Source organism: Berghia stephanieae, chromosome 6 (genome assembly GCF_034508935.2).
Source record: "Berghia stephanieae isolate SIO BIC M18660-M18661 chromosome 6, UCSD_Bste_1.3, whole genome shotgun sequence".
NCBI classification, from domain to species: Eukaryota; Metazoa; Mollusca; class Gastropoda; order Nudibranchia; family Aeolidiidae; genus Berghia; species Berghia stephanieae.
The window spans coordinates 60,561,717-60,583,590 of record NC_088365.1 but is presented as its reverse complement, the minus strand read 5'-3'; the positions used below and the strand labels follow the sequence as shown (position 1 = coordinate 60,583,590).

Below are 21,874 nucleotides of genomic sequence, written 5' to 3'. Positions count from 1 at the left end.
AATGGTGGACATACAAAGTAGTTAAGTGCGTCATGTGTGTTGATGTCAACTTTGTGCTCAATTTTGCAAAATCGATTTTTCACTGACTGGTTTTAAATATCTTATGATATTTCGTCAGTTAACACAAATTTCTATCAATTATATAACATAAGAAAACAAGTTTTGTTTAGTTTTAAAATAAGTATATGTCATTGTGTTTGTTCCAACCAGTATCAAACTATTAGCGGAAATGAATTATCTAGTTCCATTTGTTAAAGACTATATTAATATTTATATTATAGTAAAATATTAGGACATTGTTCTGTCCACACCATGCTATTCGCACACCGCCCCCCCCCCCCCTCCTATAAACATTTATTACTATTTTGTCCTCTTTTTTTTTTTGGCAATGAGATCATCTGGTTTTGTTTGGACTCTTCCTCCTCTTACAAGAGTCTTTTGGATCTTGTATCCATTTCTGGTTGGCTCTGTAGGCTGGTTTCATATCAGTACTCAATTTTCCATCTAAAAAGAAAGCATTCACAGTTAACTCTCATGTTTAAAATCATTCAAGTAAAGGGTACCAGCAATAATCCCCATGAATACTCTCTTGTTCTACAACAACCAATGAAAAACAAAATAAAATATCCAATGAACTTTGCAGATTTAAGTTCAAACAATACCTATGTCAAAAGTGACTCTGAATGCTCTTATGTTCCATTCATCTGTAAACAAAGCTATACAAACATTTCCTGTTCAAACTGATTGATTAGAATGCTTTGAGGGAGATGACCATTATGTTATGTTATCCAATTCCAAGATGTTTTATAGCTACCCGAGGAAATAGCAACACCCCAATCCTGAAGTAGGTTACTGCATTTATGCTCGCCCAATATCTTTCTGCAGTATAGAAAACACACACATAGACATAGATACACAAGAGATTGCTCTTGAAATATGCTTCTGTTCTCTGTTTGTCATTATTATAGTGTATGGCTACATCTCCATGCTGGAAGTCTCCAGCCAGTCTTAAAACTCGTCACTGATCCTGACCTCCCATAGCTGGCAGGGAGGTATATACTGTGTCTTCTATCCCCATATATCTATTTTCCAACATGCTTTCCTGTCTTTGTCTTGGAATGAGATTACTTGGTTTTTTTTCCTGGCGCTAGTCAGAGTCCTGGCTGGGAGGGAAACAGTCAAATGCATAGTTATTGTTTTGGGAGGTGATATTTTTTTCCTTGTAGATCATCTCTCTGTTATGTATTGTATTATGTTTAGTTTGCATATTATATTATATAATTTGTAAACATTTGAGTGTATTCCTCTAAGATCGGGCGTGTGCTTGTGTCTGGATGAGACTTTTAGGTGATCTCAAACTAAGCACTTCGATAGTTTGCTCTTGGAATCTTTATCTGTTCCCTATAAAATTGAACCAATTTCCCTTTGTCTCACCTTTTCTTTTGTGCTTTCATTGTAATTCTATAACTTTTTACTATCCCATTTTCTTCCTTTTTACTGGCACTGATATGACCTTAATGTGTTGCAAGCGCCGTAAAACCCTTAAAAGACAAACAAACAAACAAAACTCGTCACTGCAGTCGAGAACAGCTTGGAAACCTCCGGCCAATCTCGTCACAGGGCAATGCAGGATTATGTGGCCAGCTGTCTCTGGCATTCCCTGACAATGTGGACAATCAGCTGATTTCCTCAGGCCCCATCGATGAATGTTTGCAGCAGTCCTGCCGTGGCCTGTCAGTAGTCGGATTGATGCGACCCACTGTTTTCGATTGCCATTCCTGAAGCTTGGCATAAGTTCTGTTGGGTCTTTGATTAACCGTGGGCATGGTATTTGTCCAATATTCCCTCCAGGTTGACCTCATCATGCTAGATTTTTAAAGCCTTTGACGCTGTGCCACACAAGCGGATACTACAAAGGCTAGACCGAAAAGAATCTGGAATCTGAAAATGATTTCAAAATTGGTTCTGCAATCCCAGCAACATTTTCATTTTTCGTATAGTGAGTAGTGGTAACGTGAAAGTGCAGCAGAATCTTCTGACAATGCGATTATTTCCAAAAAGTGCCTCTTATACATAAAGCTCATAAAATCAGCAAAATTAAAATAAGGAAATGAAAGAAAAAAAAAAAAACTTGATGAAAAAAAGATAATAAAAGAAATGGTTAAAAAATATGGCTCATTCATTTTTGTGGTTCAAATATGTTAAATTCACCAGTTTTTTTCATAATCAACTCAGTATGTCTACTGTATATATTATATTTTACAAACTGTTTTGCATTATTTCAACAGATAAGGCATATTCAATAAGGTTGGAGGAAACTGTTGCACATGCTCGTCCCAATGCTCAGACCGGCCATGGAGATAGCTTTTTCAGAGAGAATTCCACAGATCAACCCACTTCCAGTCAACCTACATCCTCTTCCATAAATATGGTATGTATTTTGTTAACATCCAATCCAATTAATGCTAATTTAAAAAAAAAGATTCTGGTTCATTATATTTTTTTTTTGCATTACTTCTTTGCATTAAAAATTGTATTTTTAAAATTGAGCAATATCCACTAAATGGGCTCAAAGCGCTTTACAGGGGGTTCCTGACCGACAGCAACATGGCTGGACATGATACTTGTTAGGTGATATTTCAATTTTTTCGGACTGAAACACTGCTGTTATCGGCCAGGTACTCATTTTACACCTGAGTACGGTGAGAGAATGTGAGTAAAGAGCCTTCTCCAAGGACTCAACTATGCGCCAAGTGAGGCTCGACCCCAGGATCTTCCGATCCGAAAACGAGTGTCATGCCACAGACAACATAGACGTACAAAGAGAGTGACAACTCACTTATTATTCCAACCGTGCCAATGGCTGGAAGAAACACTCTGTTATTAATGAATTTTGTGATGTAATTCAGTAATATGCAGGTTATTTTATGTGAATACAAAATACTATGACCCCATCCCTAACCCTAACCCTAACCCTAACCCCATCCAAATACATGGAAATGGCCTGGATGAGGTTGAAACATTTATATACCTGGGCACCATCATAGACAAGCAGGGTGGGACAAGTGCAGATAGGAAGGCAAGAATAGGAAAGACTAGAGGGACTGGCCTTCAGCTAAAGAATATTTTGGCTCCAAATTGGTGTCGACACGCACAAAGATCAGGCTGGTCAATACAAGTGTTAAAAGTAGGTCTTATTGCGTGAGACAGAGACCTGAAGGATGACAGAGACAACAAACAAGAAATTACAGATTTTATCAACAGTTGTCTCAGCTACCAGCTACCAGCCAAAGAAGTAATTTGTGCAGAGGATGGAGGTGAATCGGTCAAACCAGGCAGTAATAACACAGCCAGACTAAAATGTGATCCCCAAAGAGAAATGTAAAAGAGGAGGACCAAGAAACACCTAGAGATTGACCTCGGGGCAATTAGAAAGAAAGAAGATGGGAACCACCTGGAAAGTGCTGGAAAAGACAGCCCTGGATAGAGGGTGATGGTGAGCTCTGATCAACGACTTATGGGCATAAGTAAAGGAATGTTTTATATTGACAAAAGAGTAGCTTTACTATGTCTTGATCAACTTTTTGCATTAATTTCTGTTTCAGCCTCCTCCTTATTATAAAACTATTAATTGATTGAAAGATTTTCTGTGTGGCCAATATTGGCCAGTTTAGCCACTCACATGGCCAACTGGCAATTCTAGATAGTCACATTTTCGATGAACCCGATTGCAAAAGCAATAAAGTGATTTCATTTGCAGGTAAATAGGTGTTATCATTGGTCGGTACTAAAATGATCTCGTTGACTATGTATAAGCTTTTTAATGTCTAAGAGTACAAGATGACAATGGTCAGAAAGGAGGATGCCTATTTAGTTAGATTTTTTTTGTTTCAAGCATCGATGTCAACTGCATAGTCGTGCTCTATATCGATGCTGCTAAACAGGGGTTTTACTGAAATGCATGTCACTATTTTGGGGTTTTTAATACTAAATACATATAGCAAAATAAAATGGGTCCAGATGTCGAATGTTGCTATCCATGGGTTGTCGGTATCCAGAGGTTGACTGTACTTTTACCTCGTTGTGATTTACATTTTTATGCGACAAATTATATGCATTACTACTGGTTTAAATCTTAACCTGATATTTGTAGTTGAATAAAACTATGTACATACGAATGTCCATTTAGATTGAGTAGTCCTTCAGAGCCATTGGGCCCGTGGAGCTGGAATTTATCCATGTTTCTATAGTGTGAAACGGACAATAGCAATTACTTGCTACTGGGTGGGGTTCCTGACCTCCCATAGTGGGCAGGAGGGTATATACTGTGTCTTCTATCTCCTTATATCTGTTTTCCAACATGCTTTCTGTCTTTGTCTTGGAATGAGATTACGTGGTTTTGTCCTGGTCCTGGCCAGATGCCCTGGCTGAGAGGGAAACAGTCGAATGTATAGTTAGTTTTGGGAGATGATATTTTTTTCATTGTAAATCATCTCTCTGTTATGCACTGTATTATGCTTTCTTTATACTATATATGATTTGTAAATCATTTGAGTGTGTACCTCTTAGCGGGGACCTGTGTTTGTGTCTGGATGAGACTTTTAATGATCTCAAACTAAGTACTTTGATAGAGTGCTTTTGGACTCTACAACTGTTTCTTATTTGAACCAATTCCCCTTTGTCTTCCCTTTTCTTGGATGCTTTATTGTAATTCTAGAACTTTTTACTATCCCATTTTCTTCCTTTTTACTGGCGCTGATATGACCTTAATGTGTTGCAAGCGCCGTAAAACCCTTAAAAACAAAACACAAACATAATTACTTGCTACTCTTTGGATAGGATGCTAGTCTTTCGCAAAGTACTTTCTGCCAAATCTAACAGACTCAGCTACCCATTCACTGCTGGGTGGACAGGAAGGAGGGGGAGGGGGGGAATCACGACTGCACCCGTGATCGATCCTGGTCCCTTTGCGTGGGAGGAGAGTGGTCTACCAACTGAGCTATCAGGAACCTCTTAGATTGAGTAACTGAGTTCAATTTTGAAAAGTATCATAGAAACATATGGCCTTGAATCATGGACAATAACAAAGGCATTTGAAAAGAGAATAAATGCATTTGAGATGAAGTGTTGCAGAAATCTCCTAAGAATCCCATGGACAGACTAGAAGACATCAATCCTCTGCCTCATGGAGAGAACAGGCCTCAAAGATTGCCAGCTTATGTCAACCATCAAGGAATTGAAGCTAACATAGTTTTGTTTCACATACGCTAAAGAAGAAAAGCTCTGCATGGAGGGTGGGGATGGAGGTGGGGGTGGGAGTGGCCAAGGAGGAGGTGGTCGTAAGACACAGAGGACTGGATGGGTACAATAACTACAGAAACAGGATGCATGGCACAGAAAGGACTTCTATTAAACTGTTTGGGAGGCTACTTCCAACAAGGATCTGCTTTAGCTGCATATATGAGATGGAAGTCAGTTTGGACGAATTCAATCCCTCAAGGGGGTGGGGACATCGACTCCTCGAAACTGGGGCAGACATTTCCAGGCTTCTCCACCAGAAAAAGGAGACATTGGATGGCAGCCAGTTGGCTTCTGTCGAGAACCTGCTTTACAGCACGCTGACTACATTAGTGGGGATTTGCCACCTGTCCAACATGTACCCTTTGTGGTAACGAACCTGAAACCATAGAGCATCTGGTTGAACGGTGCGTTGTGACAAAGCTTCCTGCGGGTTTGCGACAGTGCTCGAGTGCGGTATGTAATTTGCATCCTGGATTGATTGATAACATAGTAGTGTGAGCACCATTAGAAGCTGCTGCCTTAAAGAAGAAGAAGAAAGAGAAGAGGACCAAATATGATTGAGACAGCTTGGAGGTAGAGGGCGAGGGTTGAGTGTATTAACATTAAACACTGACATTCTGTGCTGAACAAAACGTAGCTTGGACTTCTGAGGGGAGAAAAATGGAACATATGAGATTTGAAAATTTATGGGTTTGCCCATTTGTCCTTAATATTTCTCATATGTCTTGTGTTTGCAGCCCATAAGGAAGGGTACACAGGATGATTTTAGTCTGGATGCAGGTGAGTAGTTGATGGCATTGATTGGTTAGTGACGATGATATTGATAGAAATAATGGTGATTGAAGTAATGAAGATGATCATAAGGTAATGATAATACAATGATGGACTGGAAAATTTTGTAATTTTCCTTATAATTTCAAAGATATTTGACTTAGAACCCATAACAGCAGAAAAATAAAGTAAGCAATCTGTAGCCGAGAGATTTGTTTTGATGTATTGTTTAACTAATTATTCCTATACAGGAGGGAGTTATTACAGAAATTGCAAAACTTTTCAGCCCACTCTCGTAGTTATGATGGTAATTTTAAATTAACAATGATAATAGTGACAATGACTATAGAATGACTTTATTATTATTATTATTATTATTATTATTATTATTATTATTATTATTATTATTATTATTATTATTATTATTATTATTATTATTATTGTTGTTATTATTATTACTATTATTACTATTATTATTATTATTATTATTATTATTATTATTATTATTATTATTATTATTATGATTATTATTATGATTATTATTATTATTATTATTATTATTATTATTATTATTATTATTATTATTATTATTATTATTATTATTATTATTATTATTATTATTGTTATTGTTATTATTATTATCATTATTATTATTATTATCATTATATTATTATTATTATTATTATTATTATTATTATTATTATTATTATTGTTATTGTTATTATTATTATCATTATTATTATTACAGTGGTGATCGCCTAAATGCCTGCAGGCTTAATGCCCCTTTCACATAAACACCCGCTATTATAGTAAAATGGAATAATCCCTCTTTAAGATTAAACTCTAAATAGCGGCTTTTCAGAATGGAATTCGCCTTTTTTGTTATTTGTGGAACTCAGTGATTGTGAATCAGTTCATAGTTGCGTTGTCAATTGACATCCATGAAATAAATGTTCATATTCATTCATCTTACTCTTGAATAATTTTGTCTAAATGCCCGGGGTTTTTTGTTTTTTCTGCTTCCCAACCACTGTGCATCAAGGCAATCACCACTGTATTATTATTGTTTTGATTATTAATGACAATAATGATGATAATGTGAGCACCACCTCACAGTGGGGGTTAAGGGTCATCAGAATTTCAATATCATTTGAATGTTTTTGTTTTGTTATTTTTTTTTTTCTTTCTGACAGAAATTAAAAATAAATAAAATTGAGCTGTTATATAGCGTAATATCCACTAAACATGCTCAAAGCGCTTTACTAGTTTTCCCTGGCCAACAGCAACATTTAACATGTAGGATGGGACATGACTCCTGTTTGGCAATATTACAATTTTTTCGGACAGAGACAACGCTGTTAACGGCCAGGTACTCATTCTACACCTGAGTACGGTGAGAGAATGTTAGTGAAGAGCTTTCTCAACTATGCGCCGAGCGAGGCTCGAACCCAGGACCTTCCGATCCGAAAAGTGAGTGTCATACCACAAGACCACATAGCCACACAGTAGTAGTAGGTATGAAAAGAAGATGGAAAGTAGAAATAGGAAGAGGTGGAGTACATTTTGTTTTGTTGTTCATTGTTTTTTCCCCCAACAGATCAAGCAGAATCAAGCTGTGATGATGATGCTCCGGAATGTGACTACTCTGATTCTCTTGTGTCGGACATGCCCAAACCCGTGGATGTGAGTTTTTATTAGTGTGTTTTGTTTATAACCCATTGCCCCCAACCAGTTAAAACGACCAGACACGTAAAATATTTAGTAACAACAAGAAATGGAGTGAGTAGGAAAATGCCAGAAAACAATAGATAGAGAATAAAACTTTTGCAGCGGTGATGAGGGCTCGAACCCGCGACCTTAATGGTGCGACAATTCCACCTGGCCGGAGAGAGCATGACTCTACCGTATGAGCTATCCACGATCCCAGATTTTTATTCTCTATTGTCTTCTGGCATTTTCCTACTCACTTCATGTCTTGTTGTTATCAACATAAGTGCCTGCTCCACTCACTTTTCTGAATTAATTTTTTTTAGTATTTTCCAGTTTAAGACATTATATTCATTCTCCTGTATAAAACACACATTCATTACATCTCATATTTTAAAAATTTTACTTCATGGTCAATTTTTCTAGTAAAGATAACCTGCAAATCCGCAGAATCCTGGGAATTTGGGATTTTCCCAGAAAATTTTCAAACATTATCCTCTGATAAAAGCCTAGGTGAATCCAGGGTAAAATTTTTAATTTTGACAACACCTTGTTAGATGGACTTTCAGACAAATACCATCAACAAAAAATGCAACGAGTCCAGAACTGGGCAGCAAGATTGATCCTAGGCCTTCTATACTATCACAGGACACATTTGGCAGACGTGCTACAGACTCTACCGGTCAGGGCCTGCATGGACTATAGATCGTCTCTTCTGACTTTTCAGTGCTCTGATGTCTTTCTTGCCCCTGTATATTGTTGAGTTAGTTTCAACCCCTAATCATTCCCTCCGTCTCTTGAGATCGACACTACTTTATAAAGTGAAAGCTGAAACAGTGTGGTCTCTCTGTTTGGAAGACTCTTCATCTCTCCCTTAGGTTTTTCTACTAACATAATATGCATAATATAATAATGATAATAATATATTTTTATTGTCCTCAAAAAAGTGGCAATATGTCATTTGGTTACACATTTATAACAATACAATATTGACATAGACACATTCACACAGATGCACACTAGTAACATAGTAATCATCAAAAAAAAAAAAATGCAGACGAAACATCTCAAGACTCACCTATTTGATAAATATTCATATCCTGATTGTGTTACTGGCATTAATTTAGTTAGAATTACATGCTGCTACTGCTATATGTGACCTTGTGATTATGTTTGTGTGTGTGTTTGTGTGTGTGTGTGTAAGTTTGTGCTTTTTCTGTCAATGGGGAGAGTGGTGTACTCTTGAGTTTGCTTGTGTGTACGGGTGATTAATTGCTTGTGATACGTAAGCATTAATGAATTTTGTATAACTCATACAGCGCTTTGAGACTTCGTTTTAGGCGCTTTTAAAATAATACCCCCCCCCCCCCCCACCCACCCTTGCAACTTTACTTTTGAATTTCTAATGATTTCTCAGAACTGAAACAAAAGACATAATGATGATATCCCTGTAATGATAAATTAAAAGGAATCAATCTTCCACTTCTATTTTACATTGTTGTTTTACTTTTTTTTTTTTTTTTTGCATTTGAATCTTTTTTTTTTTAAATTCTTATAAAATTTGGCTTTTCATTTCTTTTCTTTTTTTTTTTAACATTCTACAGCCAGAAAAGATTGCGAGGTGAGTTGAAATGTTGTGTTTTATTAAAATGAGATTACTTGGTTTTGTCCTGGCCTTGGTAGGGAGGGAAACAGTCAAATGTATAGTAAGAGTTTTGGGAGATGATATTTTTGTCTTGTAATTCATCTCTCTATTATGCACTTTATTACTTTTTGATTTACATATATTATTATATATATATATATATGATTTGTGAGTGTGATCCTCTAAGTGGGATCCAGTGCTTGTGTCTGTATGCGACATTTAGGTGATCTTAAACTAAGTACACTGGGTGGGGTTCCTGACCTCCCATAGTGGGCAGGGAGGCACTTACTGTGTCTTCCATTCCCCTATATCTGTTTTCCATCATGCTTTCTGTCTTTGTCTTGGAATGAGATCACCTGGTTTTGTCCAGGCCCTGGCTGGATATCCTAGCAGGGAGGGAAACAGTCAAATGTAAAGTTAGAGTTTTGGGAGATGATATTATTTCTATTGTAAATCATCTCTCTGTTTTGTTTACATGTTATATATGATTTGTAAACATTTGAGTGTATCCCTCTTAGTTGGGACTTGTGCTTTGTCTGGATGAGACTTTTAGGTGATCTCAAACTAAGTACTTTGATAGTGTGCTCTTGGAATCTACATCTGTTTCCTATTTGAACAAATTCCCCCTTCGTCTTGCCTTTTCTTGGGTGTTTTTCTTGTAATTCTAGAACTTTTTACTATCCCAATTTCTTCCTTTTTACTGGCGCTCGCTGATATGACCTTAATGTGTTTTGCAAGCGCCGAAAAACCCTTTAAAACAAAGTATACTGATAGTGTGCTCTTGGAATCTAAATCCGTTCCCAATTTGAGCTAATTCTCCTTTGTCTCACAGATTCTTTGGTGCTTAATTGTAATTCTAGAACTTTTCACTATTTCATTTTCCTCCTTTTTATTGGTGCTGATATGACCTAAATGTTGACCTTAATGTGTTGCAAGCGCTGTAAAACCCTTAAAATAAAAAACTAAACGTGCTCAAAGTGCTTTACAAGGGTCCCCAGCCAACAGCAATATTTAACTTGTAGGACGCGACATGACGCCTGTTAGGCAGTATCACATTTTTTTCTTTTGGACGGAGACAACGCTGTTAACGGACTGGTACTCATTTTACTCTTTAGTGCGGTGAGAGAACGTGAGAAAAGAGCTTTTTCCAAGGACTCAACTATGCTCAAAGCGGGACTCAAATCTAGAACCTTCTGATCTGAAGGTGAGAGTATTTATGTTTCCTTTTGATATTAGTCTGCAAATCACTCTTGGATTGTTATTCTATGTTGTCAAATTTGTTTGGTCAGAGCTTCATCAGCCATCATTTTTATTGTTATTGTTATCATCATCATCATCATCATCATCATCACCATCATCATCATCATCATCATCATCATTATCAGTAATTGTTATTGACAGGGAAACAGTCAAATGTATAGATAGTTTTTGTAGATGATATTGTTTTTGTCTTGTAAATCATCTCTCTGTTATGCACTGTATTATGTTTTGTTTACATATTATATATGATTTGTAAACATTTTGAGTTTGTTCCTCTTAGTGGGGACCTGTGCTTGTGTCTGGATGAGAATTTAATTTAGGTGAAACGGAAGTTCTTTAATAGTGTGCTCTTGGAGTCTATATCTATTTCCGATTTGAACAAATTCCCCATTGTTTCACCTTTTTACTATCCCATTTTCTTCCTTTTTACTGGTGCTGATTTGACCTCAATGTGTTGTAAGCACAGTGAAACCCTTAGAAACAAACAAAAACAATTGATACTATGATCACCACCACCACCACCATCATCATTATCAACATAACTGTTGTTGTTGATTCTCAGAATACAGGCGAGACCTTTACCACCTGATCCACCAGCAGATGCACAATACGATGACATAGGCGTTGAACCAACTCCGGTATGTTGTGCGAGTCAATTAGGTGATTTTAGCTAAAGATGTTGTTGCTGGTTTTGTAACACATGATGATGACTGAACTGATGATGATGATGAATGATGCTTATTAGGATTTGATGGTTTTTTATATGACCTACTGCATAAATATAACGAAAGCTACTTTAAAACTTATTCTGATTTGTAATTTCATCATTTGTGAAATCAACTAATTACTATTTATTTCAATCTCAACCTACAGGCGAAACCTTCACCTGAGGATACACTCATTAAACCGACTCAGGTATGTTGGATGAGTCTGAAATTGATGTTTAGTGGGAGTAGGTCAATTAGGTGATGTTAGCTAAAGGTGTTGTTGCTGGTTCTGTAACACATGATGACGATGATGTTATATACTGCAAACTAAAAAAAAAAATATAACGCAAACTTTAAAACTTCTTTTGATTTGCAGTTTCATTATTTGTGAAGTCAACTATTTATTTCAATCTCAACTTGTGGTCAACTTCAGTAGGATGTCGATGAAGCCTTTTATGGTTCCAAAAAAAGTCTTCACAACTTCCTGTATCATTATAACCCCAAGAGCTTTGTCTCCACTGCCACCACAACTCCCACCTCCATCATTATCATCATCGTCATCATCATCATCGTCATCATCATTCACCATCATTATCATCATCGTCATTCATCATCATCACCTCCACTACTAAAATGGCCATCAACAAATTTATCATTACCAGCACCATTGGCTCGAACTCCCACCCCACCATCATCATCATAACTACTTCTGTTACAACTACTACCACCACCATTGGCTCAACTCCCACCCCACCATCATCATCATAACTACTTCTGCTAGAACTACTACCACCATCATTGGCTCAACTCCCACCACACCATCACCATCATAACTACTTCTGCTACAACTACTACCACCACCATTGGCTCAACTCCCACCCCACCATCATCATCATAACTACTTCTGCTACAACTACTACCACCACCATTGGCTCAACTCCAACCCCACCATCATCATCATAACTACTTCTGCTACAACTACTACCACCACCACATCATCCACTACCATTACTACCGATCTCAACACACTTTAAATGTCTCTGAATTCCATCAGTGACATTTAAACTCTTTTGTCTCTACTTTCAATGTTTTACAATTTCAGATTTTGAGTCTAAACAAACCAGGCCCTCCTCCTCTACCAAAGGTAATAAAACAATGCCGATGGTTTTCCTCGGATCCGCGGAAATCCGCGATTTTTGAGTCAGATGAGGAATTTCCTCTTTTTTAAAAAGTTATATTTCCCTCAATCAAATGTACTGGCAGTGAGAGATTTGATGTGTGGTGGAACAAATAGGTGCAGTTTCCCACTCTCTAGAAGTTAGCTAGAGTATCCATGATAGTTTATCATTAAAAATGTGTGCGTGTGTGTGTTGGGGGGGGGGGGGGGGGGGGGGGGGGGTTGGTGAATGCTGTAAAAATATTGGGGCTTAAAGGCAATCATTCAAAATTTTCTTCCCTTTTCAGTTTTTGGCACCATCAGCACTGATAAAAGTTTTATGAGATGTGTAGGATTAGTTTTGTTTCATTTATTCCCCAACAAGGCCATATAGAATGATATTTCCTTTCAATACTCTACTAGTTGCCTATTAGGTGGTATCCTTTTTGACTAACATTCCTACAATATCCACTTCATTACCGTCTGTAACCAGCAGATGAGTCATTCTTACTTTAAAAATGCTTATTCTTACGCATTTTCCTTCATTGAAAGCATTTTGCTGAGTATTGTACTTATTTCTATTATTAAAGCGTTTTTAATAATCATACACTCTTTTAGTGTTTTAAAACTGGAAGTTCATATATGGAGTTGAATATAATATTATGTGGCTTGGGTATATCAAATTATATGTGAATTCTGGAAGTTGATACTATTTATATACTCTCTGTTAAAAAGTTAAGTTTATTCATTAGTTTTAATATCGATTCTGATATTGCTAGTTGTATGAAAAAAGTCGTTGCTGCTTGTATTATTAACCATCTAGAGACGAATGCCTTAAATGTTAAATTTCAATCTGCCTACAAAGCCTCCCATAGCACGGAAACGGCATTACTTAAAGTTTTTAATGATATTGTAAATGATATAGATAATAAAAGTGCTGCGATGCTTGTTTTACTAGATTTAAGTGCGGCATTCGACACTATCGATCAAAATTTACTTTTAACTAGACTACGTGATCAATTTTATATCAGTGGCACAGCTTTGGGCTGGTTAAAGGAATATTTGTTTGAAAGAACTCAGTAATTATAGAAAACCATGTATCAACTCCATCCATATTAACGTGTGGAGTGCCTCAGGGATCTATTCTCGGCCCCCTCCTTTTTACAATGTATACTGCTCCCCTCTCTCATATGTTATCCACTTTTCCATTGATTTTCATTTTTATGCTGATGACACTCAGCTGTATACAAAACTCAATAATGATCCAGAGCTGTCATCAGTATCTGTTATGGAAAATTGCATTGCCAACATAAAGGATTGGATGAAACTAAACAAACTTAAATTTAATGATGACAAGACGGAAATGATAATTTTTGGAAATAGGTATCAACTCTCAAAAATATCTACAAATGCGATACTAGTGGGTGAAAATGCTATTAAACCTAGTTCTTGTGTGAGAAATCTTGGGGTGTATTTAGATCAAGGGTTATCCATGGAAGATCATGTTAAAAAAATATGCCAATGTTGTAACTATCACATTAGAAACATTGGAAGAATCAGACATTATATTGATGAAGATATTACAAAGATGCTTGTTAATTCGTTTATTACTAGCAGATTAGATTATTGCAATTCCCTTCTCATTGGCTGTCAAAGTAGATTAATTCATCAACTACAAAAAATTCAAAATAAAGCGGCTAGACTTATAAAATTAACGAAAAAAAGAGATCATATAACACCAGTTCTCCAGGAATTGCACTGGCTTCCTGTGAAGTATAGGATAGAATTAAAAATATTGTGCTATGTTTTTAGATGTCTGGATGGATTGGCTCCTGAATATTTGCAGGAACTGATTAAAAAATATGAACCCACTCGAAATCTAAGATCATCTCAGTCCCAACTTCTAAAAGTTACCACCTCAAAATCCACTTTCGGTTAAAAAGCCTTTTCATTCATTGCTCCACGCCTATGGAACGCACTTAGTCTTCGGACAAAGTCTTGTGAAAACTTATCATCTTTCAGGAAATGTCTGAAGACTGAGTTGTTCCGCGAGGCTTATTTTTCATGAAATGGATGTTGCTTTGATTCTGTTTTTTGTATGCATGCTAATTATGTATCATGTAGTGTCGTGATTTTTAATTTTGTTGTTTTTAAACATTTTTATTTTTATTTTTATTATGTAAAGCGCCGCAGAGCACGATTAACGTGGATGTTTAGGCGCTATATAAATTCATTATTTACTATTTACTATGGTCTAATTGCCCATCATCAGATTTAGCACTATTTACCGTTTTTTTGAAGGATTATTGTATGCATTTTTTCAAAATCGTACTCGTATTTGGCTTTACTGAACCAGATACTCACTCATGCCTGAGTTGAATGGGGGAGGGGGGGTTATGTGTGTAAATTGTCTCACTCAAAGACATATTGTTGGGACCAATAATTTAGACAATCACTCGGAGCATAGTTGAGTCCTTGGATAAGGTTCTTTACTCACATTCTCTCACCGTACTCATGTGTAAAATGAGTATCTGGCTGTTAATAGCCTTGTCACTGTCCAAAAATATTGTAATACCTCCTAACCGGCGTCATATGCCATCATAAATGTTAAGTGAGGCTGTTGGCCAGTGAGCCCTTGTAAAGTAGCAATGACTATGAAAAATGTTTTTTTCTCTTTTTGAGGAAAATTTTTGTCTAAAACCAAAGCCCTATCTCCACTGAGTAAAAATGTTTTTGAATTTTGAAAATCCATTCATAAATAAACAAGTTATGCAGTTTCAAAGGTGTCATTTATTTGGATGACCCGCAAAGAGGAAAAAAACGCGAAAATATGGGACGCTTTTTCGGCATTTTTTTTCGACCTTTGGTTGTATCTTGCGTAATAAGTGTATTAAAAGATTGAAACTTGAAGAGCAAATTAGGATGGTGTTTTGTAAAATACGGGAAAAGTACTCGTCATATTCATATGAAATTTTACAACCAAAAAGAAGAAATTTCATGTATTACCTTGTCAGCGACAAAACCTCCACGCCCGGTAGTTTTAGATATATTATACTCCAAAGAGTAAAAATCTATTTTTAACGGTCTTCTGGTAATCGCACGAGTTTTGTCGCTTGACATAATCTAAAATGACCTTTTTTCTAACTGTGTGCCAACTTTCAGTCATATTCATCGATAAACAACGTCGTAATTAATCTTTTTAAATAGCATATACGAAACGGCTTCGTCCCATATTTTGACGCGAATTCGGGCACTTCGTGAGCGAAAAAGAGGCCCAAAGATTTGTGCGGGATAGTCATTGCTATGTAAAGCGTTTTGAGCAGCCAATGTTCATGGTTTTAATTTGTATGATATTATTGTTCCATTGTCAGGGAACCCCTGAAGGAGGAAAGGCGCCTGTTGCACCCCTGAATCCATCAGGGCATGATGGATATGAAAGTATAGAATACGGATCTGCTGGGTATGTTTCATGGTTGGATTTCTCCTATTGTAGCTGTGGTGGTGGTGGTGGTAGTGGTAGTACTAGTCGTAGTAGTATTAGTAGTAGTAGTAGAAGTAGTAGTAGTAATTGTATTGGTAGTAGTGGTAGTAGTAGTAGCAGTAGTAGTGGTAGTAATGGTAATAGTTGTAGTAGTACTCGTAGTAGTAGAAGTAGTTGTAGCAGTAACAGAAGCAGTAATAGCAGTAGTAATAGTAGTAGTAGTTGAAGATAAAACGATGCTTAATTGAACTGATAAAACAATAGCATTAATGCTAATGTAGATTAATATATAGATATATATATATATAGTATAATTCCACCGTATGATTAATATATTTATTGATATATATATATATATATTGTATAATTCCACCATTTGTGTTTAAAATAGTGCCTTTATTGTACAAGCAGGCTATGCGGGACGATGTGAGCATTTCATTCGAAATATAAGCAGTCCTTCCGAGCCTTTATGCCCATGGAACCAGAGTTTATCCCCGTTTCTATAGCGTGAAACGGACAATAGCAATTGCTTGCTACCCTTTGGATAGGATGATAGTCTATCGCAAAGTACTTTCTGTCAGATCTAAGAGACCCAGCTACCCAATCACTGCTGGGTGGATAGGGGGGGGGTGTTCAGAAGTGCTCTACCAACTGAGCTTTTGGGACCCCCTTTTCGAAATATAATATGTTGTGTAAATGATTTTGGGTCATTCTTTTTATACAAATCCTACTTTTTATAGTATGCATAACATCACATTGTTGGGGACTTCTGCCTGCACAATCTAGTCCCCGGCAACTCAATATATGTCAATTTCTTTACTGCAGAGCATAGCAAGGGAGTCAAGAAAAAAAGTTATTTCACAATACATTGTAGACTTATTTGTGTTTAATCTTATATTTTACAGGTCAGTAAGAGGAGACCCAATTGGAGATAGTGGGGTAAGTATTCATCCGTCAAATTCCCATGATTTTAGAAAAATTTATTTTAACAATGACAAGGCATAATGCATTCAAGGCCTGGAAAAAAAAGAGAGAGGGGGTGGGGGGGGGGGGGTGGGTCTCAATACCGTATTATTTACATCTACCATATACTGATTTTATCATTGATGTTGTTCTGAAAAAGGTGTGCCAAACGAAGCACAAAATAATAAGAAATAAGGGAAATAATCAGACTGCTTCCAATTTAACTCACTCAACCCTAACACCGATTATGTCCATAGTTAACCCGGGTTACTTTCACCGCATGCCTATTTATTACATTTTTTAAAGACAAATTATAGGCGTAGTATCAAAGCCAATGTTTTAAATTTTTAGACTTGAATGGTAGTTGAATAAAACTATCTATGTACATGCTCATTTTCAATACATTTTTTTCCCATTTTGAAAAGTAGCAAAATCTCTAGGATTGAGTGAGTTGTGGATGATTTTTATTTTCCTTGTGATTTTCTTTCCGTTTTGTTTGGTGCTATTTCATACACATTTTTGTACATCTTCATCGTACCCTAGTGCCGTCTTTCCACTAACTTGTGTAACTTTTTAATGTTGTGAACCTTGTTTTAATAGTTAATTCGATTTCTTCTCATTTAATTCTCACAACAAAAAGGAAAAAAAGAGAAGCAGAAAAGAATAGAACTGTGATGTATCAGGCAGAGGAATACGGAAGTTTTGTTGGGGTTTTTGTTTTGTTATTTTTGTTTTTTAAATCTAGAGTCAAAAGTGAAACAATAAATGGTTTTTTAAAAATTCAATTGATAAGGGATCCATGCTTCGAATTACGTATATATTATAAATGAAATATGCTTATGCTTATTATCAACAAGTCTGTGGTAAAAAATTATGAATGCAATAACTTGACCTATTGTTTGTATTTACGGTTTTGTGTACTTTTTATATCCATCCAAGCATCAATTTGATCTATTCTTACTCTGTTTTTAACCATTAATATGATATATTATTATTTATATAATACAATTTAGTTATATTTAATATAATAGTTTAATATATAATAATTATATTATATTTATATTTGCAAAAAACGACAGTGTACTCAAAGGTCTTTTGGCCTCCGTAACCCTTAATTATTATGAAAATATGAAATGTAAAGAAAGCATTTATTGCATCTTTAACCCTCTCCTTACCACCCATAGGAAATCGTCACATTCGTTACGATGCAACCAACAATTTTCTCATTATGATTTCTCTGTACATCACAAAATTTAAAGAAATGCTTTGTTTACAGCTATAAATAATAAACACTGTGTTGTAGAGCTCACTTGTTACTTTTTTTGTTTGAGTAAGAAAAGTCTATTTTTGTGCTGGGTGGGTGTGATTTTTCGGGGGAAATTCTAAAAATAGCTGGTAAGGAGAGAGTTAATGTGAAGCAAGCGTATAACTCAGTTTTAATAATTAGTCATGGGGTTTTCCACAACATGAACCAGTCACCTATCGAAACGGGAGATAAAGAAAAGGAAATGGGGCTGGATTGGCCATACCCTCAGGAATCCTGCAAGCAAAAATATCACCAGACCAGCCGAGCAGGATTTGGGCTGGATGGAACCCGCAAGGAAAGAGGAGGGTTGGTCGACCAAAATCAGACATGGCGACGAAGCATTGAGACCGAGATGAAGGCAGCCGGAAAAACCTGGGCCCAGATAAGGAAGACCTCCTGGATGGGAAGAGTGCTGTTGCGACCCTGTGTTCCATAAGGAATCGAGCAAGTCAGGTCAACATGACGCTGTTTTGAGACAATTGGTCACATATTTATAATTTTTAACAATGTATTTAAGGGGGGACCTGTAGTCAAAAATCCATTTTTGATTGTAATGCTAATATTGCTATTCCCTTGTTATTTTCAGGTGGTAGGAGGTCTAATTTGATGATTAACACCAAAAAATTATTTTTTTAGACATAGTGAGAAAAAATAGGCTAAAAATAGACCAAAAATCCCAAAATTTCTTAAATGTATTTCTATATCCAGTACTTAACAGTGCGAGAGTCACGTTCATCTGATTACGGTGGTGGGTAAGTGAAACTTTTGTTAATTGGGGGTGATTTTTTTTTTTTTTTCATTTGTTGTGCAAAGACTATTTTATTACATCAGATAGGGAAGTCCTTTGTCTGTTCTCATTTCACTTTCTGCACAACGTCCCTGTCTCTCTCCCACTCTTTCTTTCTTTCTGTCTCTCTCTCACACTTTCTTTCTGTCTATCTCTCTCTCTCTCTCTCTCTCTCTCTCTCTCTCTCTCTCTCTCTCTCTCTCTCTCTCTCTCTCTCTCTCTCTCTCTTTCACTCTCTCTCTCTCTTTCACTCTCTCTCTCTCTCTCTCTCTCTCTCTCTCTCTCTCTCTCTCTCTCTCTCTCTCTCTCTCTCTCTCTCTCATTTATTGGAAGAGAAAAAAAGTAAGAACTGAATTATGAAATAAATGGGGAAGATTTTTCTGATATATATATATATATATATATATATATATATATATATATATATATATATATTATTGAATCATGTTGGATACAAATATGGTACGAAAAGTGCTCGACATCCTGACGATGGCTGAAAAGGCCTGAAACATCGATGTAGAATGACTCCAACATTGTGGTAAATATTAAAATGATATATATATATATATATATATATATATATATATATATATATTTACACACACACATACTTAAATATAAGTGTGTGTCAATTTTTTTTTTCTCGTCATGTTTTAAATTTGTTAAGTTTGAAAATGGATATTTATAGAATAGATTAATTGTACAAATGACAATTAAAGCTATAAAACAAAACCCTATTCATATACTTTTTAAAGAGAATTAAAAAAAAAATATATAAATATAAATATATACAAATACATATAAATATATATATATATATATATATATATATATATATATATATATATATATATATATATATATATATATATATATATATATATATCTATATATCTATATATATATAAAACTAACTTGCAAATGAATAATCATTGACTTCAGAGTCGAATCTAAGCAGTTATATTTACTTGGAGGTATTATACAATTCTATCGTCTCTTAAATGAGTTATTTTTATCGTGACTACATAACACAAAGAGCTGGCGAGTATATGTAATTGGCACGATGAGAATATAACGATTTTAATAAATACAAATAAATGAAAGGATACGTTTATTCTACCCCTCCAAGTAAGATTATCAGATATTTTGTAACCAAATGGTATGGTACGAGGGCTCTTTCATAATTAACCGAAAAATGCCTGTAAAATCCGCGTTTTTTATGCTATCAACAAAATTCTTGCACGTGGTCATACCTTGACTTGTCCTTCATTTCTCTACATAACAGCCAAGTCTGTCGACACACTTCTGCCAACGCCGCACCATGGAATACCCTCTCGGAAGAAATTTCCGTCAAGGTTTTGTAGCCATTTCCGCACATGGTCAACAAACTCTTCATCGACATCAAAGCGCTTTCCTGCCAGCTCACGTTTCAGTGGCCCAAAGAGGTGATAATCAGATGGTGCGAGGTCTGGACTATGTGGTGGGTGTGGCAAAATCTCCCATCCATATTTCTCTAGCCAACCTTGCGTCACTCGTGCTGTGTGGGGTGTAGCGTTGTCATGTTGCAAAATGACCCTGTTGGTCAACTGCCCTGGGCGCTTTCTGCGAATGGCCTCCCTAAGCTTGTCAAGAGTTTGGCAGTACCTTGCAGCATTGATTGTTTCTCCAGGTTGTAAGGTTTCGAACAGAATGACACCACGACTGTCCCAGAAAACAGTTCCCATTATTTTCTTTGCTGACCGCATGACTTTGAATTTCTTCGCGACAGGTGAGGATGGATGTTTCCATGTCATCGAATCTTGCTTTGTTTCTGGGGTGCAATGGTGCAACCAAGTCTCATCACCGGTGACTATGCTGTCAAGAAAAGTCACATCGTACCCTAGAAAGTCTCCGCTGGCGTTGGCAGTATGCCCGTGAACCCAGCGTGAGCTCTTGCTTCTTCTCAAAAGTTCCCTGCAGATGTCCAATCTTTGTTCTTTATGATTGTCTGTCAATTGCTTAGGAACCCATCTTGCGCTGACTTTTCTGTAGCCAAGTTCATCAAATACAATTCTATGGGCAGAAGTTTCCGAAATTTCAAGACTGCTTGCGATTTCATGAAGTTTCAACCTCCTGTCTTGACGAATAAGCTCATCAACTCGCTTCACATTGTCTTCTGACGTCACAGTTATTGAACGCCCTCTCCCTTCCCTGTCTGTCAAGTCGGAATGGCCGGCTTCAAACAGATTACACCAGTGATAGACTTGTGTACGGCTTATAACATGCTCACCATATTCACTCTGAAGTTCTTTATGAATTTCGGTAGGATTCAGACTTTTGGCGTTCAAAAAACGTATGACAGCTCTGATTTCCTCCTTTGACCAAGTTTCATGGTGGGCCGCCATCTTTAAAATCGTCTAGAAATTCATTGTGCAAAATGATGCACTTCATAATTTATGGGAATATCCGTAAGGAAATAAGGAATAGCATGTCGTTTACAGAATTTAAAAATCTCCACTGGTTGCTAGCAATGGGCATTTTTCGGTTATTTCTGAAAGAGCCCTCGTATTAGTACTTCTGTTCACCATAATTTGTATCTCTCTCCTTCCGCTCGAATCAAAATTTCACCAAAAAACTAAAACGTTGGATTTGTATTTATTCGCACCAAAAGATTATTTATAATTACCAATCAGCTGCCTTTTACATCTAATTTCACACCAATAAAATGTGCGAAAATATTCTGTAATCGTTTAATAAAATTTTATTCAACGTGTTCAAAGCATTATTCAACAATTACGTATTTACTGAGAA

At 36.3% G+C, this 21,874-nt stretch overlaps 1 protein-coding gene across 1 annotated transcript in view; it reads left to right on the top strand.

Annotated features, from left to right (window-relative positions):
• LOC144975368 (uncharacterized) overlaps positions 1–21,874 on the top strand; it is a 37,902-nt gene that overhangs the window by 5,392 nt on the left and 10,636 nt on the right. The window contains exons 4-13 of the mRNA XM_078919373.1: positions 2,289–2,431; positions 6,039–6,081; positions 7,670–7,755; positions 9,384–9,400; positions 11,247–11,322; positions 11,558–11,599; positions 12,494–12,535; positions 15,919–16,007; positions 16,934–16,967; positions 19,006–19,049. Of these exons, the coding sequence (XP_078775499.1) occupies positions 2,289–2,431; positions 6,039–6,081; positions 7,670–7,755; positions 9,384–9,400; positions 11,247–11,322; positions 11,558–11,599; positions 12,494–12,535; positions 15,919–16,007; positions 16,934–16,967; positions 19,006–19,049 (616 nt within the window). The remainder of the gene's footprint in view (positions 1–2,288; positions 2,432–6,038; positions 6,082–7,669; positions 7,756–9,383; positions 9,401–11,246; positions 11,323–11,557; positions 11,600–12,493; positions 12,536–15,918; positions 16,008–16,933; positions 16,968–19,005; positions 19,050–21,874) is intronic.